The sequence below is a fragment of the Talaromyces proteolyticus genome, assembly GCF_021365285.1.
Source record: "Talaromyces proteolyticus strain PMI_201 chromosome Unknown BGW36scaffold_13, whole genome shotgun sequence".
Taxonomy (NCBI): domain Eukaryota; kingdom Fungi; phylum Ascomycota; class Eurotiomycetes; order Eurotiales; family Trichocomaceae; genus Talaromyces; species Talaromyces proteolyticus.
In genome coordinates, this window is record NW_025764289.1 from 1,377,230 (window position 1) to 1,400,931 (window position 23,702).

General features: G+C 46.8%; 7 protein-coding genes across 7 annotated transcripts; 3 read left to right on the forward strand and 4 right to left on the reverse strand.

Annotated features, from left to right (window-relative positions):
• Positions 1–1,933: 1,933 nt before the first annotated feature.
• Positions 1,934–10,432, reverse strand: BGW36DRAFT_350566 (kinase subdomain-containing protein; the record flags this gene model as incomplete). Its single annotated transcript, XM_046213324.1, has 12 exons — positions 1,934–3,179; positions 3,254–3,725; positions 3,789–4,126; positions 4,200–4,274; positions 4,357–4,638; positions 4,717–5,606; positions 5,716–5,812; positions 5,869–8,036; positions 8,083–8,544; positions 8,603–9,281; positions 9,344–9,857; positions 9,930–10,432. 12 exons carry the CDS (start codon positions 10,430–10,432, stop codon positions 2,298–2,300), a joined length of 7,362 nt encoding a protein of 2,453 aa, XP_046067135.1. The 3' UTR covers positions 1,934–2,297.
• Positions 10,433–11,303: 871 nt separating this feature from the next.
• BGW36DRAFT_364489 (uncharacterized protein) lies at positions 11,304–12,547 on the forward strand (the record flags this gene model as incomplete). The annotated part of the gene is made up of 4 exons (XM_046214559.1): positions 11,304–11,354; positions 11,392–11,730; positions 11,839–11,943; positions 11,984–12,547. 4 exons carry the CDS (start codon positions 11,304–11,306, stop codon positions 12,545–12,547), a joined length of 1,059 nt encoding a protein of 352 aa, XP_046067136.1.
• Positions 12,548–13,147: 600 nt separating this feature from the next.
• Positions 13,148–14,956, forward strand: BGW36DRAFT_389638 (putative TFIIH and nucleotide excision repair factor 3 complexes subunit). Its single transcript, XM_046217374.1, has 3 exons — positions 13,148–13,396; positions 13,445–13,532; positions 13,599–14,956. The coding sequence occupies exons 1-3, from the start codon at positions 13,273–13,275 to the stop codon at positions 14,830–14,832; spliced, it is 1,446 nt and encodes a 481-aa protein (XP_046067137.1). The 5' UTR covers positions 13,148–13,272; the 3' UTR covers positions 14,833–14,956.
• On the reverse strand, positions 14,957–16,107 carry BGW36DRAFT_389640 (uncharacterized protein; the record flags this gene model as incomplete). The annotated part of the gene is made up of 1 exon (XM_046217375.1): positions 14,957–16,107. A coding segment is annotated over exon 1 (991 nt), but the record flags the coding sequence as incomplete, so codon positions are not given.
• Positions 16,108–16,179: 72 nt separating this feature from the next.
• Positions 16,180–20,413, reverse strand: BGW36DRAFT_389642 (putative DNA repair protein). Its single transcript, XM_046217376.1, has 5 exons — positions 20,075–20,413; positions 19,778–20,018; positions 17,586–19,721; positions 17,236–17,535; positions 16,180–17,158 (listed from the first exon to the last, which is right to left on the reverse strand). The coding sequence occupies exons 1-5, from the start codon at positions 20,159–20,161 to the stop codon at positions 16,470–16,472; spliced, it is 3,453 nt and encodes a 1,150-aa protein (XP_046067139.1). The 5' UTR covers positions 20,162–20,413; the 3' UTR covers positions 16,180–16,469.
• A 28-nt stretch (positions 20,414–20,441) lies between these two features.
• On the forward strand, positions 20,442–21,735 carry BGW36DRAFT_465764 (putative 3-hydroxybutyryl-CoA dehydrogenase). The gene is made up of 3 exons (XM_046222314.1): positions 20,442–20,670; positions 20,729–20,828; positions 20,897–21,735. Exons 1-3 carry the CDS (start codon positions 20,539–20,541, stop codon positions 21,625–21,627), a joined length of 963 nt encoding a protein of 320 aa, XP_046067140.1. The 5' UTR covers positions 20,442–20,538; the 3' UTR covers positions 21,628–21,735.
• A 276-nt stretch (positions 21,736–22,011) lies between these two features.
• Positions 22,012–23,623, reverse strand: BGW36DRAFT_401265 (actin family protein; the record flags this gene model as incomplete). Its single annotated transcript, XM_046218729.1, has 4 exons — positions 22,012–22,150; positions 22,227–22,289; positions 22,346–23,048; positions 23,119–23,623. 4 exons carry the CDS (start codon positions 23,621–23,623, stop codon positions 22,012–22,014), a joined length of 1,410 nt encoding a protein of 469 aa, XP_046067141.1.
• Between the last annotated feature and the right edge of the window lie 79 nt (positions 23,624–23,702).

Consider the following 23,702-nt stretch of genomic DNA (forward strand, 5'->3'; position numbering starts at 1 on the left):
GTATGGATGAATCGGGTAGCTTCCATAGGGATGGAGGTATAATACTGTGATAGATATATGTCTGAGAGGGAAAATTACTTACACATAATCCCGAAAGTAACATTTTGGCAAGGGGGGCTCGCTTTAAGGTGGAGCTTGGAACAGGGAGACGGTTAGCATTGACAAGGGTAGTGAGAGCAGTCATTCCGACGAGAACAAGCACCGAGGTGAGTTGCATGCTGGACAGCCAACAAGTGAATTCAAGTCAACGAGATTAGTTCGTTTTTTCGAAAGTTGATACTTGCTACAAAGCCAGATTATTAAAGGGCGTCACGTCCACTTATACAATTTTTGTGTAACTGTGTTCTATGTAATTGTGTACTAATTTGAGCATCTATAATGCGTTATCTGTAATAAGCTAGGCTAGCCTCACAAGCGATGGCGCCGGGGCAGATATCTAGGGGGTATATGCTTAGGGATTCGTGAACGAAGTGGATCGATTGGGAGTCTTTTTGGGGCTGTGGCTAAGGTGGCACCCATCATCCTTCATTAAGTATCCCATATAAAATAGCCATTTTCACCATCTCAGTATCTCAACAAATTTATATATAGATTATATCTTAAAGCCCACCTTAGCCACAAAGTCAAAAAGGATCTACGACTAGTAGATCCTCCTAGATACCCGCTTATAGACGTGTTCTTAGTTACCGAGCGTTCCGGTCTACACTTTGAATACGTTAAAGCTATGATGCTATAGGCTTAGGAGTACCTAAGACAGCAGCAATAACAGATTATATTAATCTAGTTTGTGAGAAAGTCTGCATAGCACCCTAAACAAATTAGGAAACTCTACCTAACTGTGATTGAATGTCCAACCAACAAACCAACCAACCTAAACAGATTTTAGTTTTATTCTTTACTCTTCTCATGTAGCATCAACTAGAGTAGGCCACTTCATTGTACATTCAGCTCAGCAACTCTTCTTCAGCTCATTTTTCCAACATGCTATATTAGTGCATTAATATTACTAATACTGTTGGTTGGTTAGTTAGTTGATTATTCAATTGTAGTCCTGTAGAGCTTCCCGCATTTAAACTGTGCTAAGCAGACTTTCTCAAAAACTAGATATTCCTGTTATAAGACCAACAATTCAACATACATAAAGCTGATTAAGTTATATGCAACATTACAAGACCTATATATGTATACAAGAACCAAGGAACACGAACCAAGACCATTTGCTAGTCTCTAAATTATCCTTGGTTTCCTTTTTAGCTGGTTGTCCTCGTCCAACGGTCTTTCGACGATAGAGATACTTGCCTGGGCTGAGAAAGAAACTGGATATTCGACATACACTTCACGATCACAAACGATAAACGAGACCTCGCTTCTCATTCGAGGAATAGAAACGTATCTAATATCAATCCCAATCCCTCCCAGCCGTGATCTTGCATCTCAGCCAAGCCGAGCACCCTCTAACTTGACCAAGCCCATCACCAAAATGCAATTCCACCCCTCTTCACCCTCCTCCTAACTAGCACCCCTCTCGCCTTCTCCCAGCAAACCACCGAACCTTCCTCCCTCTCAGAGTACCAACGGGCCTACACATCGACAACATTAATGTTGCGAGGCCGACCGCCGTGGATTACAATATTCTTGAAAGGAGAGATTGTCTTTGCGACTGTGTAAGTCACTTCTATCCTATTACTGTGATGGACGCAGGACCTGCGTATTAGAGATTGCTGACCAGTAAAATGAGATGATCACTGATACCAGACATAAAATAACCAGCCGCCTCAAACTTGCACGACTTTCGAATGCGAAGAGTGTCATTAAAAGGAATCTAAGAGTAGAACCATGCTTTCAAGTTTTTTTATGTTCGGCGTTGGAGATACCGCTTATCCAATCTTTAAAGTTGCTGCAACTAAGACTTTTGAGTTCATGAAGAGTTCATGTAGAGTCCCAGTGGGTGACCCATCACAAAGTGACTAGCTGCGCATTGGTAGATCAGTCATCGGACACGACCAGATGCGGTACTGAACAGTAACCAATAATTTATAGCCTGAATACAACTCTGTTGTAACTCGATATATCTTGAATCCATAATTGAATATATGTTGTATAGTTATGTTGTTGAATTTTAACACAGACGGTCACATAGCTGCCTATAAGGTGCACCAGCAATTTATCTGTATATAACAGCCACGAATATACGTTCGAAGCAATAAAACTTACAAGAAACCAAAATATAACCCTACTCAATACTGACCTGAAAGAAAATTCCCACAAAAGCCAGGCCCGACATCAAGTTATCATCGTCAACTCTGAACCTCCTCTGGCACGTTCACTCCGTACTGAATCTTCAGATGTTCGACGCAGGCTCGCGCCAATGTCCCTATGGTTCCAACCTTACTCATCTCGACCATGTTTAGTTCCAGTTCAATATTTTGACGGAGCCAGGCCCTGATCTCAATAGCCGCAAGAGAGTCGACCACTACGCTGGAAATTTCCTCCTCCGCCTTATCTTGGATCTCGGGTGTCCTTGCTATCTGTTTCCATAACTCATGGAGAATCATCCTCTCTACATCGTGACTCTCTAGCATGGCCGGATTCTCTCTTACGCGACGTAGAAACCTCCGGGTCTCATGGCTTGATGTTTGCGTTTGCACTGTATCTCGGGATGTTAGGTTGGAATACAGCATGAACCTAGCATCGTGACCCCAGAGCGGCCGGACACCAGGTGCAGACAACGGTTTCGTGTTCCCCAGGCCAATGACGCAAGAGTTGGAGGCCATGCTGTTGAATGAACTAGGCATGCGCGACTGGCAGATTGCCAACTGCAGTCCTTCAACCAGATCATTCTCGTTGACCAGACGGATTGAGGCTCCCTGAGCCCGACTGAGAAGTTTAGGATCCTGAGTCATCAGACCAATGTCCTCTGCTGCTCCAAGATTTATAACAGCAGATGGTAGGCCCAAGTGTCGTCGATATTGGGAGAAGCTGTCGAGGAACGTATTAGCAGCGGCATAGTTGACCTGTCCGGGAGTCCCGCAGGTTGCCGAGACAGAACTAAAGGCAACAAAAAATTCCAGTTTGATATTCATGCGCTGTACAGCATTGTGCAAATTCCAGGTGCCTGCTACCTTTGGTTCAAGACAAGCTGTCCAATCATCGTATGTCATCGTTTCGAATGCGCGATCCTGTTGACCGGCAATTGAAAAAAAATATATTAGCTGCAACTTTCAAGTTAAATCAAACGCGATGTGGAACTTACCTTCAGAACTGCTGGCATCTGAACGATACCTGCCAAAGGCTCTCGGCAGAGAGAGATGGCACGCTCGACGTCTGTTGCCTCTGTAACACTGCCAGCTACGCAGGTCACATGACAGCCCTGTACCTCCAACTCTTTTATAAAGGCCCGATCATCGTCAGATTTTCCTGCTGACCGAGATAAGTAGATTAAGTAGCGGATTCCACTTTCTACCATCCATGTTGATACAGAGCGCCCTATGCCGCCTAAACCTCCAACAAGAAGGTACGAATGGTTTGAGGACAGCCTGACATTGGATTTGGTCGTGGAAGAGATCAGGTCCGACGGGTCATGAGGCATTTGGATGAGGATTTTGCCAATATGTGTCCCTTGCTGCATGAATTTGAAAGCGTTGACAACGCTTGCGGCATTGTAAACTGTGGTAGGCTTGAGAGTTGCAATTTTTTCGTGCCAGGATAAATATAGTTCGAACATTCTATTACCATATAGCGGTTATTAATTGATAAATTAATCACCATCACTGGCAGAGCTTACTCACATAGAACGAACCCTTGGATTCTCCGTGGTTTGTGTCAGATCAAAGCCAAAATAGGACCTGTTTTGAATAAAGGGTGCCATGTTAAGATGCCCATTGCTGACAAAGTCACGTTTCCCGAGTTCAATCATCCTACCAAACGAGGCAACACAGTCCCAGGAAGCATGAAGCAGTTTACCTGATAGAGAATTAAGGACAACATCGACCCCTTTTCCGTTCGTGGCTGACAGGATATCTTCCCTGAAGCTAGAATTTCTTGAATTGAAGATGCGATTGCGTGGGATTCCAAAGTTGCTAATTAGATAGTTGACCTTTTCCTCACTTCCTACCGTGACAAATAGCTAGAACATGTTAGTGTTTTGTACTATTATTGTTCGGTTGACAGAGCAGGTTGGGAAGTATAGGAAAGCATACCTCCGCCCCTATCACTTGGCAGATCCGGATGGCAGATAGTCCAACCCCTCCACAGGCTGAATGGATTAAAACAGACTATATAAGGAACATTGTTAACAGTGCGTAAATGCGAAAACAAAAAAAAATTGAACGATAGGAGGTAACGGGGGTTTCTTACCTCCCCTGGCTGAAGACGAGCAAGATAAATCAGACAGTAAAGACACGTCATATAGGCACATGGCGTGGTTGCAATCTCCGCAAGGGGAATGCCATCCGGAATTTTTAGGCAATATTCAGAGCTCGAAATGAACCGAGTCCGAAACACTCCCAGATTTATGACAAGAACTCTGTCACCAACCTTGAAATCCGCTACATCCGATGCCACCCGACGAACGATTCCTGTCCCTTCAGTCCCAAATTCCTCAGGGTTTCCGTATAGGCCCATAGCACCCATTACGTCCTACACAGTTCTCTAAGGTGAGCATATGTTTGGCATATCTATTGATTAGATGAGAAGGACGGGGCAACGTGATCATACCCTAAAATTTAACCCAATATATTGCATATCAATTTCGATCTGACCCTTCTCAAGCTGGCAGTTTTCAACTGGTGTCCATCGAAGAGTATTAATCATGCCTATTGATCCAATATCCAGTTTGAGCGATACTTCGGTTAATGGTTGTGCTGGGATTTTGGCCAAAGGGTCATTAATCCAGTGGCAGCGGCCAGTATGTACAGAACCTTTATAGAAAGAGAATTCGTATTCCAGGTCAATATCTGAACCTTGTCGGGATCGTTGAAGTTTCTTGAGAACCTGAGAAAGCGCGTGTACGGAAGATTCGTCATAGACGTCAGTTTCGAGAATCGAGATATCTAGCAATATTTCTTGCCGAATGGTTCGGGCAAATCCAAATATCAGCCCGAACCTAGGATCTGGGCACATTAATTGAGCAATGTTTGAAACCCAAAGCATCCGGCTCTTGTCAGCTTGCTTAAGATAGTTCCAAAGTTTCGTATACTTTTGCTCGGTCATATTGTACAAATACGGCCCTTCCAAATCTAGAAATGAGACTATCCAGTGATTAGCAGGGGGCTGTTCGTCCAGGGTTCCCCACTTCACTGTGTATCCCTGATCCAACAGATGGGATTGGACAGCCTGGGCCCATGGGCCAGGAGTGCTGGTGGTCAGCAGCAAAATGTCGATTTTGCTAGTGTCATCTTCGAGAGCAACACGGCTAAGCATCGTAAAGTGTGTCTGATATGGACTATCCACGTCATTGGCTATCGCATCATTCCCACTGAAACCAGCAGCACGTAATTTGCAATGCCATGTCTCTGGCGAAATGTATAGCTTGTCACCTCGACCATCTTCGACAAGCCGCCAGTCAGATAACCCCCCTTGAGTTCTAGTCAGCCATAAAGGGATTTCTGCAAATGGGCACCTTCCACCTACCATTATATAGCCAGTTACTAATGTTTCTGTACATCTGCCTGTTAGTCTCGCGGAAGTTGGAGGATAGAGAGGATTGTCTCGTACGTGAGGAGAACTCGTTGAGCAGTAACCGGCCACCGGACTTGAGTAATTGGTGTATATTCCGGAGAGAAGTGTCAAGATTGGGAGTTTGGTGAAGAACCTGTTTAATTGATTGTTACAACAACTTCTTAGTGAACTAGGGTGAGAACAACGTACATGTGACGCAATAATCAGATCAAAACTGTGAGGTTCGAAACCTTGATCTTGGGGGTCTTGGGCGATATCCAGGCTTTTAAACCCAATATTTTCAGTAGTACCAAATTTTTGTTGGGCAAGTTCCAATATAGCTTTAGATATATCACTGAAAATGTACGTGGAGAATAGTCGTACCCCCTCAGGCGACTTTAGATGCTCCAATGCTGCCTTGGTGGCGCTACCTGTTCCGGCTCCAATTTCCAACACACGTATACCTGGGTTGGAGTTGCCTATACACGATAGAACATTACTCCAATCACAGCGAAGCTGCAAAAACGTATAATACTTTTCCATGTTTGTGGGAGCTATCAGGATCGTATCTTCAGATGCATTTCCTCTTGCGACGTCGAGACAACCCTCAAAGACACGACGCATACACTCAAACGGAATATTATAGCCGTGCTCGGCACAATCATATTTTGACGATATTGTGGCTATCAGATTATGGCGTTTTTCAGAAGCCATATTAGCCCAAGAGTCCAATTCTGGAAACAGAACATCTTCCTCCTGACTGAGTCTTGAAACTTCTGCTTCAAGCCAGTTCACCCATTTTACCAAATGTGAGGACGCGAGGGACGTATTACTGCTACTAAGACGATCAATCGTTTCTAAAACGTATAAAAGACTTACGCATCCCGCATCTCTTAACACTTCACTGTACTGGCCTGGTGCCGGCGGTGTCGCAAGCAGGGCGGATGAGGGGATTAAGTCAACGTCGGGTGCCCAACGGATTTCTGAACATAAAGGCGGCTTGAATTCTGCCGAGTTCCCGTCCCAATCTACAGGAAATGCAGTAACATTATTCATGAACAACAGAAGATCATCCCCTGCTAGAGCAGTGGCTTGACCTTCCCATTTTCCTGTCCTACTGGCGGCGATGCTGGCTTCGACCTGCATCCGGGATGCGCTACCTCGAACATATATGCTCCCGATAGTCGCTGGAACTACAAGCTTGAAAGAGCGACAGAGGCCTCTAGACATAGCCACAGGGAACATTTGTAGCACATTATCCATGGTCACAGGATGCATGGGGTATCTGCTAGTGGGTTCTTCGAAATCGAGAATTGTCCCGGAAGCCTTATTCTCTGTTGGGTCAGCAGAGATGTCCCTCAAACGTTGGAAATGTGGCCCATAATAAAACCCAAGACGGTTAAGAGTTGTATACAATCTTTTAGACTCGAGTAGTCGAGCATAACGTGATAATTGGGTCGCGTCAGGCTTGCTGTCGTAACCTGTTCTGACTTGTCCGTAGCAATGCTTAGTCCAGCCGGTTTCGCCATAGGACATGATAGTGAACAAATACCAGTCCGAGTCAACTATGTCTGTCACATGACCTGGTTTAAGTGTTGTGATGACCTCTGTAGTCTGGAACTCAGTCAATACCAAGGGGTTCTTGATGATGAGGTTCTTGATAGAGAAGTCGTTTTGATCAGGGCTCAGTTGGAGAATGGCTTCCCCGGCCATGGCAATATACGCTGTTGCTGGGAATAGAATACGTCCCTGTAGAACATGATCATTTAGCCACTGGATATCCGAAAGTCGTAAAAGATTCCTCCATGAGGGCTCAATGTCAGAGGACTCAACCACCCGTACTCCCAGCAGTTCATGATGAGGAAACTTCCGAAATCTCCAAGCCTGGGTCAGCCGACTCTCGTTCCAGTACAATTTGTTGTGATACCACGAGTAGGATGGGAGGTTACCCAGTGTCGTCCCTCGGCCATTTACTTCCTCGAACCTGACTGGTACGCCTGAACAGTGGGCTAGACCTACAGTCTGAAGTAGTTGGGCCCGTTGGTCGTTGTCATTGCGAGTGAGAGTTGGTATATAAAGTAGGTCCGATTTTGGGTTGATCTCTCTGAAGATCTGCTTTAAAGGGCCAGAGAGCGCAGAATGTGCTCCCACTTCTAGGAAGATATGATTGCTGTGTCCCCTATCAATAATGCTCTGCACCGCGGTGGAAAAGAGGACAGGTGATTCCAGGTTCTGTCGCCAATACGATGGACCCAGTTCATGTAGATCTGTGATTGTTGTTGAGGTGACAGTAGACACAAATGGTAGCATTGATTGGTTCGTCTCAACAAACCGAGAAATGCGATTCTCATACCAGATCCCCAGTTCATGCATGTGGGCTAAACATTTGTTAGTGGACATTTTACTCCACGGATGGAAACTTACGCGAGTGATACGCAACAGATACTCGAAGTCGTCGACATAACACCTCTGGTAGATCTGTTTTAATTCTGTCCATAATACGATACACTTCCTCCCTGTCTCCCGAAAAGGTCACATTATGAGGACTATTCTCGCACGCAATCACTGCCCCGTTGTCATCATTGAGGAAAGACGTCAACTGTTCACGACTTAAACCGACTGCCGCCATTGCACCTTGTCCTTCTTTTTGCTTGGCCACCAGGCCGCGATAGTATGCTATAATAATAGCGGATCGTGCCGTGATAGCTCCAGCTGCGTACGCAGCAGCAATCTCGCCGCTAGAATGACCGACCACAGACGACACTGAAGACATGAGTCCCCATCGACGAAGAACATTGACCAATACAATCTGGAGAGCAGTGCAGAGTGGCTGGGAGAACTCTGTTTCATCAACTCGACTGTCAGAGTCTGTCTTGACTAGTTCCTCTGAGAGTCACGTCAGTAAACAACACTTCTAAGTGGAAAACACATTGATCTTCCTTACCTCGTAGAGACCATCTTGGCCCATCATCCAAGTTCTGGAGTTCCTGGTCGAGCATCTGAATATCATGATTGACTTCTGGAAAGGAGTCAATCAAGCCCTTTCCCATTCCTGGCCATTGCGCACCTTGACCAGTAAACACCATGGTCAGATTATGAGGTTTATCTTGGCCTTTTTGGAATGCTGACACATGGATGGATTGACCAGGTTGAGCTACCACAAAGGCACGGTGCAAAAGATGCTCTCGTCGTACACCGAGTGTATAGGCCAGATTGTGGAGAATGGTAGAATTTTGGTTTGCATAATCTGTTACTGCCTCAATTTGTTTCCTCAGGCTATCCTTGTTCTTGGCAGAGACGACAAGCAGGAGAGAGGTAGTGCACGAGCCAGGATTCATCAAGCCCCTGAAATCTCTACAGAATGAGGAAACAGACTCAAGAATTATATGCGCATTTGTACCTCCAATGCCAAAGCAGTTCACACTTGCTCTCTGCCTCCGATCTTTTGGCCAGACCAAGGGTTCCACTGGTACTTCCAGTTTGGCCACAGTAAACGGGATTTTGGGATTCGGACACTCAAAAAACACATTTGGGGGAATTATCTCGTGCTCCAGGGCTAGGACAGCCTTGATAACACTTGTAATTCCAGATGCACCTTCGCTGTGTCCTACGTTGGGTTTGACCTATAGCTCCCATTAGTCGTAGAAGGAGCATTTAGTGTTCCCTTATGGTTCTATATGCTTACAGCTCCCATCACAACCCCTTTTCCTTCAAATATCTTCGCAACTACTAATGCTTCTACTGTATCACCAGAGACTGTGCCGGTTCCATGGCACTCGAAGAACCCGGTCTCTGTGATATTATCGATTCCAGCCTTTTCATACGCTCTACGGATAAGAGCCTCTTGCGAGTGAGAGCCAGGGGTAGTAATGCTGGGCGTTCTCCCGTCGCAGTTGGTTGATGTTGCACGTATCACGGCTCTGATAGGGTCATTGTCCCGGAGCGCATCATACAGAGGTTTGATATAAAGCGCATTAATTGCCTCTGCCCGCCCATATCCATCCGCATTTGCATCAAACGTCCTGCACATCCCGGTTGGTGACAAGACCATGCTCTCTGACAGAGTTGCTGACATGGTTGGCGCAAACAGAAGATTAGTACCCGCAACAATGGCTGAGGAGCAGTCGCCAGCGTAAAGGGCCTGGCAAGCCTCGTGTAAGCCAACCATGGATGATGAGCATGCCGTATGTAAGGTCATGCTGTAGACGCTCCGTCAGTATCAGCTGCAGAAAATATTGGATAAGATGTGAAATCAGGATGTACAAGTATACCTCGGTCCTTGAAAGTCATATTCAAATGACACTCGATTTGCCAGTGCAAACTGGCCTGTCCCAAGGGCGTGATACCGATCCGTATGCTGAGGGTCTTTGCTAGCCAGATCCAACCAATCCTCCCCATAAACTCCAATGTAGCAGCCAATATTCTTACCGCGCCAGTTCGTTTCTCCTGCGTTTTCCAGACACTCCCACACAACTTCCAGTAACTGACGCTGTTGTGGATCCATGCGTTCTGCCTCACCAGCATTGATCGAGAAGAAATCTGCATCAAAATAGCCAGGGTGCTGCTGGAGGTAGTAACCATGACGCGTCTTTAAACGGTTAGGCTGGACCTCACTGTAGAATGAATCAACAGTGTACCGGCTGCCAGGGACTTCACAAACTCCATTCTTCTTTTCCATCAAAAACTTCCATAGTCCATCAGGCGTATTAATGCCACCAGGCAATCTCAACGCCATGCCCACAATTGCAATAGGTGGACAGGCATCGTCCTGCATGAGACCAATTAATTTGCGTGTAGCTAATTTTCAAAAACGGGTTGTATAGCGCACTTTGGTACCGTCGCTGCATGCTTGACAAAAGGATTTTGCGGAGAATCCATCAGTTTTTCCCTTTTCTTGGCCTCTGACAACCTCTTCCATTCGCTGCATTTGGAGCGACTCAATTCTCGATGAAGACATGCGATCGAGTGTGGACAATTCTAGAGTAGAAATTTGTCAGGAAGCCGTGGTTCAGGATATCGTTGCTCTCAATGTACGGGCAAACTATAAGCAGTATCCTTAGAAGAAGATTAGAGATAGCGCTTCAATCACCAAGTCCATTAATATATACCAATTAAGATAGCAATGATCGGCCCTATCAACCCTTTGGGCTGCTCTTGATCTGCAATAAAGTGTGCTTTTCAGTTCCCGGAGTTCATGGAATGTCCGAAGTCGCCTCGTGTGTGACAGTGACTTTTAACAAGCCAATGGTGAAAAATTCAGTCTGAAGTTTCCATTTTCAGCGCATCTTGTGATATATCATTTCATATATTCTGCATTCCGAGATCATGAGCCAAAGCACTCGGTTTATACAAGTCCAATCGGAGACAGACTCACTCACACACCCTTGGAATATTTTCGATACGTACTCTGATCAATACATTCCATTCACGTCGTTTCACAATTATTTAACTGGGGAAAAGAAAATAAGGAATTAAATAAAAAAATAGTCAATATAAATCAAGATAGTTGAAAATCGGTCTCAACAGCAAATATCGATTTCAACAGGCCTTATACCTCAACAGCAACATTTACTTTTAGCTATTAGTCTAGAGGTGACTAATCCGCTGTCTCATCTGAGATTTTATTTCCATCAGGCTAGCCCACAATGGCGGAAGATTGTCCACGATTAGATGAAGTTGAGTGGTTTCGAGATCAGGTAATATTTCTCACTGGGGGAACTGGCAACCTTGGAGGATGTTTGTTATAAGCTGGCCGTGCAACTCCCTACCAAACGGATCTATGTTCTTTGTCGGGGGTCAATGCAACAGGCGATGACTAAATGGGAGGCATCTATGCCTGAATATATTGATGAAATTTTTGACACGGGCAAAGTCCGTTGCCTTTTTGGCGATATCACCTGGCCAGACTATGGCTTCACGCCAAGCAGTGTGAAGAAGTTACAAGAAGTGACTGTTGTGATTCACGCGGCCGCATCAATCGCGGTTTTCCAATCACTTGCCTCGACCATTCGCGATAACTACCTCCCTGTCAGAAACCTGGCACGCATGGCGAATTCCTTCGCGCAGTTGAAAGTATTTCTTTTTATTTCATCGTTATCAACTTGCAAATCCCAACCTGCTGGGATAATAAGAGAGTCCATCGTCTTAGTGGGAGATGACAAAGATTCCCCTGACGCGTAGGTAGAATCGATTTTGGAAAACCACCAATCGCCATATGCAAAACACTTCCCCATACCGTATGCCCAGGGGAAATATCTTGCTGAGCGGATGCTGTTCGATATGAATGTATCCTTTCCCATTCTGATTGTTCGCCCCTCTTGCTTAGGGCCAGCGATTCAGGACCCCATACCCCTTCTATGGACCTGAAGGAACGATCCCCGCTCACACGTTCTCGCAGATTTTGTTGGAAGACCAGGAGTACAGATCCATGAATAGGCTATCTGGATTTTCAGAAAGTATGATTTTGGATGAGCTCCCCGTTGACCTTGCTGCGAATGTCTGCTTTCTACATCTGTTTCGTGGCACCATCGGCGTTGTACACGCTGGGGTACAGCTCTATGTGCCCCGAACGATCGGCGAATTCTTTGCCAAATATCGCAAGTATATGGCGCGATCTCTCATTCTGAAGATTATCAAAGCCAGATCTCTGGAGAGCGGTGGTCTAGCTAAACGAGCTTATCAGCTGTTTCGAAATGCGCAGCGGGATTGGGAGTTTGATTGTGCTCGTTCTCAGCAACTGAAAAACACAACCGGTCCCCTAGGCCTCCAACTGCCTGGCCATGATTACGATCAGTTTTTCAAGGCTCGAGTCATAAAACTGTTCCGTGTTGCTGCTGATCAGATCGATCGGGGTGAAGCTGCGTCTGGGCCTATCCGCGGTCTGACCTGATCAGGTCGATGTTAATTCATGCCTCGTTAGAATCGAATGCGAGTTAGTGATTTCCCGATGCTTCATCACCATGTTATCATTGGATTATATGGCGAGACCCATACGGTTGTTTATTGTTGCTCATACATTCTCGACGCCGAATTTTCCAAAGCACTCAGCGAGGAGACCTTCACACGTTTCCGCGTTAAAATCCTTGAATTTTGTGCTACCACTATAGTCTTGACTGCAAGTATTCGCTCCGTATATAGTCTCGTACCCAATCAACGATTGCTTCCTACATATTGATTTGACCAGAAAGAACTTCTCGGATATTTGATAGAAAAGAAAAGGCTGAAGAAGACTTTCCTATCTTCGAAGTAGATATTTTTCATAAAAACTGGGATTATGACACCTGTTAATTCCAATACCGTCACACAGGGCCCAGCGGAGAATAAAATCTTTCACGTGTGTTACTATGCACTAGGTGCTGAATCTGTTGTGATCGACAGACGTAGTGAGAGAAAAGAGAAAGCTGCGCAACGGAGCCGCTGCGCCTCCCGTACCGAGTCGCCTTGAAATCCATCACGCATTCTCTTTCTCTTTCTTTGTCTTTCCTTTCGTTTATCAAGCCGGGCTCAAGGAAAAAGCACCCCTCGTCGGTTCTGGGCTTTTCTCAGATTTCCGGCACGACATGCGAACGTCCTGATTGGCACTACACGGGCGCACAGCCTGAGGCTACAGGCAACATGGCCGCCTCGACGAACCGATCATTCGAGTATTTGGAGCAGCTGCCGGAGCTGACCTTCAAAAAGCTGTATCAACAGCCGTCAACAGCCCTCGCCATTTTCCGACGCATGCTTCCGGATCTCGGTTCGTCCTTGCACCCATACTGGTCTAGCTCTGGCTAATCGACGGTAGCAAAATGTCTCGTTATGGCTTTGTTGTACATGCGGGATCCTCTTCCGACGGCAGATCTTGAGCTCTGGATCAAGCCGGATAGCATGAGGTGAGAACACCAAGCGCGAAGAATCTTGTTATCGACTGTGTTGTAATTGTGGCTGACGTCGAGAAGAGAGAGGGACCATGCCATATCTATTCTTGGGAGACTACACATCCTGAAGATGACCATGACGTCGAATCAGGTCAGGGCGTATATGGTGACAAACCCGTTTGCTTCGTCCTTACGACAAGCTCTCACAGGCGCTGAGAATACGCAGTCGTTCGGTGTGCCGTGCGCGACGCCTGATGCAGAGCCAGTGACGATTGCAGATCTCGATGACTATGCGAGGAGACAGTGGGAAGGCGTTCTGGGGTATATGGTCGGCACAAGTGGTTTTGGCGCCAGCGATGCGGTCAATCTTAGTCGAGGTGTCAAACAGCTTTTGCAAGTTGGCCACTTGGTTGAGATACATCATGGGAGGGCCGATATCACGCAGGATGGTTTCGCTTTCGTGCTGCAGGATGTCAATACGCAAGTCTGGCAGATTCTTATCCTCTATGTTGAAAGCGCCGAGGCACTCCAGGTTAATGCAGTGGAAGTTTTGTCGTTTATTTTTCTGCTAAGCAGCCTCGAACTTGGCGAGTCATACGAGAAGAAATACCTCACAGAAAGCCAACTGCGCACCTTGACTGATTTAACGGATTTCGGGATCGTGTATCAGCATTCGCCAACATCGGAGGCTGATCGTTTCTATCCAACCCGTCTCGCAACTACTCTCACCTCGGATTCGAGTGCTCTAAGCAACACAATGTCCAGCGCGCTCTCTGCCCAGTCCGTCAAAACAGGAGGAGAATCCGGGTCAGGGTTTATTATTGTGGAAACAAACTACCGTCTATACGCATACACGTCGTCTCCTCTACAAATATCCCTCATTGCGTTGTTTTCCACTCTCAAATACCGGTTCCCGAACTTGGTGACCGGCAAAATCACCCGACAGTCTATTCGTCGTGCTGTCGAAATGGGTATCACAGCCGACCAAATCATCTCCTACCTCTCAACGCACGCACACCCTCAAATGCGCAAGGAAAGCGCAATAAAATCAACTTCCAACACCGCCGGACTACCGCGCTCGGTTCTGCCGCCTACAGTAGTTGATCAAATCCGTCTATGGCAGCTGGAACGAGATCGTATTAAAGCTACCCCTGGGTTTCTTTTCAAGGACTTTACTTCGCTTGCGGAGTACGAGGGGACGTGCAAGTATGCCGAAGAAATCGGCGTACTGGTGTGGAAGTTGGATCGAAAACGCATGTTTTTCGTGACACGGCATGAACAGATTGCGTCGTTTTTGAAGAATAAAAAAATGTGAGAGCGAGATTTCTTTACTTGCCAGTTACCTAAGCTTGCGTTATAACAACATGCCATATAAAATCGTGGGCTTTAAATTAGACGGATACCCTATCATCAAATATTCAAAATACAAACAAATTAAAACTTCTATTATCCTCTTTCCCTTTCTAGTTCACCCTCATCTCTCCCTCAAAAACCTTGACTGCACTTCCACTGAGTTCAATCTCTTTAATCCCCGATCCCGAACCATCACTCTGTGTGACAACACGGATCCCAATATCACTCCTCCTCCCCATCTCCACTCCCTGCACAAAGCTATACTCATACTCAGCACCCTTTTGCCCTTCGTCCAATGCCAATAATGCCGCCAACCCGCTCGCCGCACTCCCCGTCGCCGGGTCCTCTTCAACCCCAAGCACCATCCTCGTACGAATAACCTGCTTACCGCTATCTTGATCCACAACGCCTCGGACATGGAAGTAAATAACAACCAGCCCCCTAATCCCCCACCCTTCGTCCAGATACCCGCCTTTCGTAACATCGGCATCAGAAACATACTCCCCTCCCACCGCCGGCCCAACAGCAGCAAGGGCTTCTAGACTCGGAAGCTGGACATGAATCTGTGCCATTCCCTTCACAATCGACACCACGGGGAAGCCGCCATGTCCATCAAGTGTCGCAGCAAGATGTGGTTGGAGCGAAGGATGCAGGAGCAGCAATTTCGCAGCTGGAAACCGCTTCTGATGAATCCGTACATCGTGCGGGATCAGCGCGCTCACTGCGTCCCCTTCGGGCCGCAGGGAGATCGGGATCGGCCCGGCTTTGGTCACCAGCGTGTCGACTTTGGCAGCAGCAGCCACCGCAGCATCATCTTGAGGGCCTAAATAGGTAACCCAAGAGGCGGCGCCGATGGTTGGGTGGCCTGCGAACCGGATCTCGGCGTCTGGCACAAAAATGTCGATTTTTTGCTGGTTGGGGGTTGTCGGGTCGACTGGGTGCACGAAAATGGTTTCCGAGTAGTTGAATTCTTTGGCGATGCGCTGTTTCTGGTCTTGGCTTAGGGTTGAGGATGTCGGCAGGAAGACCACGCCGAGCGGGTTGCCTGCGTAGAGTGTTTTGGTGAACACGTCTAGTGTGGCGAATCGGATGGTTTCCGGGGCCATGGCTCTCTATATCTTGACTTAGTGGCTAGATCTGACTATGAGTAGAGATGTATTATATATTATATTTAGAGATTGAAGGAATTGGCGGCACTATATAAGTTAGTGTTCTTGGGACAAGGGATGGTTCGTCATAAGGCGCAATGAGTCACCTCTCCACATGCGCCTTTAAGTAGTGCAAAGCAGGGCAAACCAGTAGACTTAGAGCATCTTATTATGGTTACTGATCAGGAAAAAAGTGCACGTGGTCTCTATAGCCCTAACCAATAGCATCAATATACCTGCCAGTAAAACTCGTAGGTGACAATTGCGTCTTCGGGCTTGTGCTCCACTCGCAATTTCTAAATTTGTAAGATCACATTACACCCAGCCATCACCATTATTTGATTAAATGGCATCTCGATGGTTTATATAACTCCAGCCATCAATGTCATATTCCAGCCCGTCCGTCATGCAGATCAACAATTTAACCATTAAATATATACATCATGAAACCTTACTCTGAATCACTATCAAGCACAAAACCAGTCCTCCTCCTCCGGGTTCCCTGAACTGGCGCTTCATCCTCACTGTGACTATCGCCAGCAGCGGTTGTAGGATGCTCTAAATCCTTATGCAGGTCGAGCTCTTTGTCGAGATCCCACTCGTCCTCCGCAGAAGTAGGAGGAGTCTCATTCTCTGCATGACCTTGCCAGGTGGTCGAGGCATTGGTCTCAGCAACACCTGACATCAAGACATCCTCGTCGTCGTCATTATCATCAGCCGGCTCGTCCATCTCAAAGCCACCGCGAGTAGCGCGCGGCTTCTTGCGAACTTCAATAATCTCATCTTCATTTTCTTCTTCATCATCATTGTCATCAAGCCTGAATGCCCGTCGGTTTGTGGCTCTTTTCCCTTTCTGCTTTTCAGCTACAGCGTCCTCTTCTAGAGCCTTGGACACTAAGGCTGCTCGGATGCGTTGGTCCTGGGCCTTTCGCGTCATTTCTTCGCGCTCGAAGAAGTCGCGATCGGCATCTTCATCTGACTCGTCGTCGCTGTCATGAACGAAGAGATCGCTCTTGATCTTAGCCTGTCTTTCTCTTGCATTTTCCTCGCGGTTGCGACGGCGCTCTTCGAGAGTTTCGTCATCCAAGGGTTCTTTGTCCTCGTCACGTCGACGCTTGCGCCTGTTCTTCTTTAATTGTTCTAGCGCATTAGATTTTGATCGTATATTTGGGGGAAGAGAAGGCCGTCGGGGATTTCATCTCCTTCAGAGTCAGAACCAAAATGAACATCTAGAGTGGATTGGTGCTGCATTTCTTTCGGTTCGGCTGTAGGTATACGTCGGATTTGGTCGCGGGGATCCTGTCCATCAAATTCAGTAGCAGGATTTTCAAGGCATTTGTCGATGATTGACTTGACTTCCTCTAGCTCTTTCGATGTCAATGCTGAGGGCACTATCCAGGGGGCTCCCATTATGTCCTCTGTCCCTAGACGTTCCAGCCCGACTAACCGCATAAGCAAGCGCAGCCTACCGTTTCTGTACATGGCCGTTCGCATTGAGTCGTCACTGGCTTTGACATCTAGAAGAAATGTAAGTGAATGTACACTATATAGCCGCGAACAAACATACCAATAGGTGTGGGATTAGGGGGTAAATCCACATCAGGTATTCCTAATAGCCCAGTCTCATATTCAGCTTCCCAGGTACTGCGCTCTGCTGCCGCTGATCGCAGCGTTTCACTAATCCCTTTGACGAGATCCGCACGGCCGTCCAGAACTAGAGCGGCCACGACAATACTCAAATGCAAATCTCTTGAAATACCGACGCGAGGATTGATTTCAAGCTCAGCAGGAGCCCTTGTGGCGCCGGCAGATACCGTTTGTTTCTCGTGGCCATATTCTAGAAAGTATAGAGTGGAGTTGATCTTGCTGAAGAGCATTTCTGTGATAAGAGCAGGTCGTTGATCGAGTTTCTTTGTCATCTTTCTGGTCAGTTGTTTAATTAATTCTTCCCACTCTCGATATATGGGTTTGGCATTATCGAGTGCTCCAGGGCCCTTGATCATGCGGTAGAAGAGATTCAAAATGTCGACACGCATTAGAAGAATGCTCATGTCTTGTTTAAATGCAACCCGATAGAAAAATCGATGCGCCCGTTTCAATTGCTCATCATCGAGCTCGCGATAGAATGTTGTAAATTGCATGAAAGCGTCGATACTCTTCTGGTTGCAAAATCTAGACGCAAATCGTTTGAAATCGAATTTCCGTTCTTTAGACACCCGAGCAGCATCCAAAAGTTCCTCCTCTTCCGATTCATTTCTTTCGGCATTTTCTGTTTTCTTATTCTCAGAACTGTCCTTCTTTGCGCGTTTTGCTCGTCGCTTCGATCGAATTTGCATATCCGTGTTCTCTTTTGAATAATTCTCAAGCATTTTCACAAAAACGTGCAAAAGCTCAGTGCAAGCATCCAGATATCCAAATCCCTGATCCTTGTATCCTCTTACAATCGATATAATTCTATCGTGAGTTGTCTCCTCATAGAAGATACGGTTTTGGATATTTTCCGCAATTTCCTGATCGTCTTCAAGCGGCGATGCAGCCATCTCTTGAACTGTCAACAGGATCTGACTGAAGCAGCGCAAATTAGCGTTAAGATCTTGCCAATCTCCATGGTCAAAGCTGTATTGCATTGCGCGGTTCAAGAAAATAAAAGTCTCTTGGTTGAGCACACCTGCAACGAGTGAGAAGCTATCCGGCTCGATTTCCCTGGAGGTCCCCTTGTCCTTTTCATGTCGCTTTCGTTGAGAGCTGCGGCGAACGCGTTCAGCTAGAAGAAACCACGAAACCAAGTAGAGAAACTGTCGTGTGTTGACGTCCAATACTCTGTTGGCTTCGCGTTCGATAGCTTTTCTAACATGGGTAAATAGAGGATTAAAGCCGGTGTCTAAGAATTCCTCCACGAATGTGCGAAGGTTCTTAGTTGCAGCAGATGTGAGATGTGTCGTCGCGTTAAAGTCACCACTCGCAGCCTCTACCTCTCGTTTACGTCCAACATGTTTGGGACGATTCCACTTCTTTGTTTGATCCATCTTGTTGAAAGCAGCCTGTCCGTTTTTAAGAACATCCTGACCCGAAACAGTTGAGACTTTTGCATCATCTCGTTTCACCCATATCATGGTTCCAAAGCGTGCGTGTCGAGTCGGTGCAGTCTTGGCGTACTCCCTACTCACGCCGGTCTCCTTCCTTAAAAGATCGTTCAACTCTTCCTTATACTTGTCGCTACGTTGCGCGTCATCCATAAAGAGTTTGTGCACGTCGACCCCCTTGACGAGATGGAACAAAATCTCCAAAATAATGACGTCCTGAAAATTGAAGTCGTCTCCCATATTAGAACTCATGGTGAGCAAAAGTGCAAAGACATCCTGCGTTTGAAAGGCATTGATAGTTGCAGACCTTGATGTTTCTTCCTCGTCACCTTCAGCAGCTAGGCCTCTGAGTGGTGAGATCATGGCAACATTTCGGCAAAGATATAACATCAGCTTCAAAATTCCATCATCTCTGTTCGTTCGTTCGGATTTAGGAAGAGCTAAACTAGGCAAGGCTATTTGAATCACAGATCGGAGAACATGTGAGCCAGCCTGCCTGTCTAGTATCCCTCGCTTGTATTGTACTTGGGCTTGCTGTAGGTATGGGGTATGGCGATGGTGGTTGACGGTCATCTGACTATGAATTTCCACTGGCCAAGTCAATGGGACCAGTAATTCCACTAATTTACATATTAGCTGTCCATTCATACTTTCCAAGGTAACTCAGTTGTCTCACAGCACGCCAGTGCAATTCTCGCCAAATGCTTCTTCTTACTGCCCGTAGTCTCGCGACAGAGAGTGAGAATAGGCAGTAAATCTCCATTCACTAGATTCGCCTCTGCCAAGCAACGTGCAACATCTAGTCGATTCGTTTTGTCATCGTATAATTTGAGCCACTTTCTGATATCGCGCAAACAGGCCAAGGCGTCGTCGCCCAGGCAGTATTTTGACGCATCTTCGCCATTGAAGCCACCGAGCTATGTCAACAAATATCAGTATACGGCAATGCGTTTCGAGAAGTGCGAAGACGTACCGCAGTGACGAGACTGTAGACATGTGCGCGAACTTCGGGGTCAACAACTTGAACGTCTCGTCCTACAGGGGCGGCGTCGACATCCATGGTGACAGAATTCTGTCGGGAATTAATCAGTCATCACGATGGGGCACAATCGCCATAAAATGGTTGATGCGAGTCTGGTGAACTCATGCAAAGAGAAGCTGTCCAATGTTATCTCTACCGGCCAATGAGCCTTGACTCTTGAAAAAGACGCGTCGAGCGCGTTTAATGATTTCCGTAAACGGTTAGATCTAATACATTAGGTCCCTAGTCTTAATGCAGCTAGCCTTGACCTGGCCGAGAATAGCCGATGACGTCGCGGCTAGACAGACATGTGAGGGTGACCTCGGGTAACGATGAGAATAGTATAGTTCAGATTATCGTTCTTGTTATTTTCAACACCGCCGTCTATTGCGTGACTAGACATAACCTCTGCAGCAATGCTTTCTGCCATTGTTCGAAATGGCGCTCGTCGCCAGGCGCCAATTGCCTCTCGGTCCTTCACCACCACCACAAACAAGCTCGCAGCTGCCGAGGTTAAAAAGCTCGGTGTTATCGGAGCAGGACAGATGGTAAGTCACTTTCGCCATTGCTGGTTCTAACATCCGTTGTCCCTAACAAAAATAAAAGGGCCTTGGAATTGCTCTTGTCGCAGCCCAGAAAGCCCAGGTACCAGTCACACTGATCGACAACTCGGATGCCGGCCTCCAAAAAGGTCTCAAATTCGCCGGTACGAGAACCACCAAATAGACCCTATATAGCCCGTACAATCAACTCATCTGACAATAATTTATCCAGACAAACTTCTTGAAAAAGATGTCGCCAAAGAACGAATTACCCGCGAAATCGCCGACCAAGTCCGCGGCCTGCTTACGCCGAGCACCAAGCTCGAAGACCTCTCCGACGTCGACTTCATCATTGAAGCCGTGCCCGAGATCCCGGACCTGAAAACATCGATATTCTCCAAACTCGCGGAGATCGCGCCAAAACATGCTATTCTCGCAACCAACACCTCCTCCATCTCCATCACCAAGATCGCTGCATCGACCACCAAGGATCCAACAGACTTACAAGCACCGTCTCGCGTCATCTCCACGCATTTTATGAACCCGGTGCCAATCCAAAAGGGCGTTGAGATTATCTCAGGATTACAGACTTCCAAAGAAACGTTGGAGACGGCGCTCGAATTCGTCAAGCGCATGGGCAAGATTCCCGCTGAGTCCGCCGATGCGCCCGGTTTCTTGGCCAATCGCATTCTTATGCCGTATATTAACGAAGCCATTATCTGTCTTGAAACGGGTGTTGGTCGTCGTGAAGATATTGATAGTATCATGAAGTATGGTACGAATGTGCCAATGGGTCCATTGACGCTAGCGGATTTCATTGGCCTTGATACTTGTCTGGCTATTATGAATGTGCTGCACACTGAGACGGGGGATAGCAAATATCGGCCTTCGGGGTTGTTGAAGAAGATGGTTGATGCTGGCTGGGTGGGTAAGAAGAGTGGGAAGGGCTTTTATGATTATTAAATTAAGTATTGGTCGAAATATTATACCAATTATACCATGTGTTTAATGAATATAAACTAGATAGCAGGTTACAAAACAAGATATAGAATGGCACTATCGTTTTTACTCAATTGGGCGATTTTGCATATACCTCAAGTGCTAAATGACTCTCTTTGATTATGTCTATATCACAATATTGCAATAGTATTGTGACACCCCCTAAATCCCCTGCCATCCAGGACCTAAAAGTTGACAACGAAGTGCAAGATTTAAATAATACAATCTTGTAAGACAAGGAGACGATGATATTGCTAATGCGCAGATACAAAATTTTGGGTATCAAACTACCAATGTCCTAACCAAATAATCACCCCGTAACGCCTCGTATCCGAACAACCCATATTTTTATTCAATGTTGGAAAACTTTCGTCCAGCCCATGCGGATCCATGCTCAAGATATTCTTGCCGTGTTATAGACACCGATTTCAGCGCTTCTCGGTTCGTTGCTAAGCGTGATGCTCCTCGCCATGTAGATCGGATAGGGCTAGAGTATACCGTTAGTTCTCTATTTTCTTCGAACGAAGATGTCTGTTTATTGTAGGACGGTGGGAGGTGCTTACTCGTTTGGCCGTCGCACGCGGACAACGCACTCGGCTGTTGCAATCTGGCGAAGTTCGGTTTCCCTGGAAGTTTCCACATGAGTACATTGGCTATAGCCATATTGAAAGAAGTGACTTACAGTCTTTCCATAAACCCAGGGAGAAGTGCATTGCCCCCCACAACCAAAACATTGGCAAGGAAGGCAGGATGAAGACCCGTCGGCAGAACCGATAGACTTTGCAAGATGAGTTCGGGGATACCTGCTTGCTTCATCCCAATATCCAACGGGCTGAATAGGATTTCCGGAACAGCAAACCTCTCATTACCGAGGATCAAGAAATCCTCCGAGGCCACGTCACCGGATCCAGAGAGCAGGCTCTTCCGCTTCTTCGCATTCAGCATGGGATCATGAGAACGAACAAATCCCTTTTTGTTGGCACTAGGATCTGGGAGCACGTAATCCACAACAATGCCTTCGCTAGTCTGCGACTGCCCCTGGGACTTCTTGGCTCTCCATACACGTTCCATATCCCCGCTGAAATCGCTCGACACGTAACAGACTGCCTCTTTGACATCGTTCATAATGTGTGTTTCATCCACCATATTGTATTGCCGCATGGAAACCATCTCTTTCATATAGTTGGTAAGGTGTTTGCCGCCTATCTCGAGACGTCGAATGCCGCGCTGAAGTGGCTGGCCTTTGTAAATGGGAGTAACAATAGTGTGAGAATAGCCCGAGTCAACAACTAGCAGGCATTCAGCCGGCGACAATATCGACTGAGAAGTCTCCGAGGGGTCTCCGAAGAGGGAATGCATATCATTCCAAGCGTTCAAAGCAGGTCCTATGAGTCATCAAAAGCAACCAACATCAGACATGATCCAAGATATACAGCACACTGGATAACAACCCACCGACGACCCTTGTATAAGCCCCAAACCCCCACTCTTCCATCACCATCTCATCCGCATTCTTCTGCAAAACAGGCAAGCCATTCGGCGTATCGGTGAGGATCAAGGTAGTCTCTTCAGGATTCGCGATTCGCAGTTCTTTCGCACGAGATATCTTTTCGTCAAAGAAGGATTGCTCCCATATTTCCCTTTCGGCCTCCCAGTTTACCAAATACCCCTTTTCGACGGGACGACGGAACAGGACTTCATTCCAGTCGGAGATGTGGGTTGAAAGCTGGGCGCCGACGAAGACGCGATTGTCGCGTGTTTTAGCGAGTGCATTTGGTATTGTCGTGCATGCGGAGAGTGCTGCTTCGTCGTCATCGAAGGGTGCAGGGCTGGATGGTGCGTAGCCTGCTTTGATGGTGTATGCGCCGTTGTCGATGATAAAGGTCTTTTGCGGGAAAGGTTGGACTTTGGATGCTGCTGCCGCCTGCTTCGGGGGAACGCGGGCTTTGGAGGAGACCATTGTGATTTTGTTTCTAGATTATATAGTAGACAGAGATTGTATGGGGATTATTCATCGCGTAGGGTGGTGGTCAGCCTAT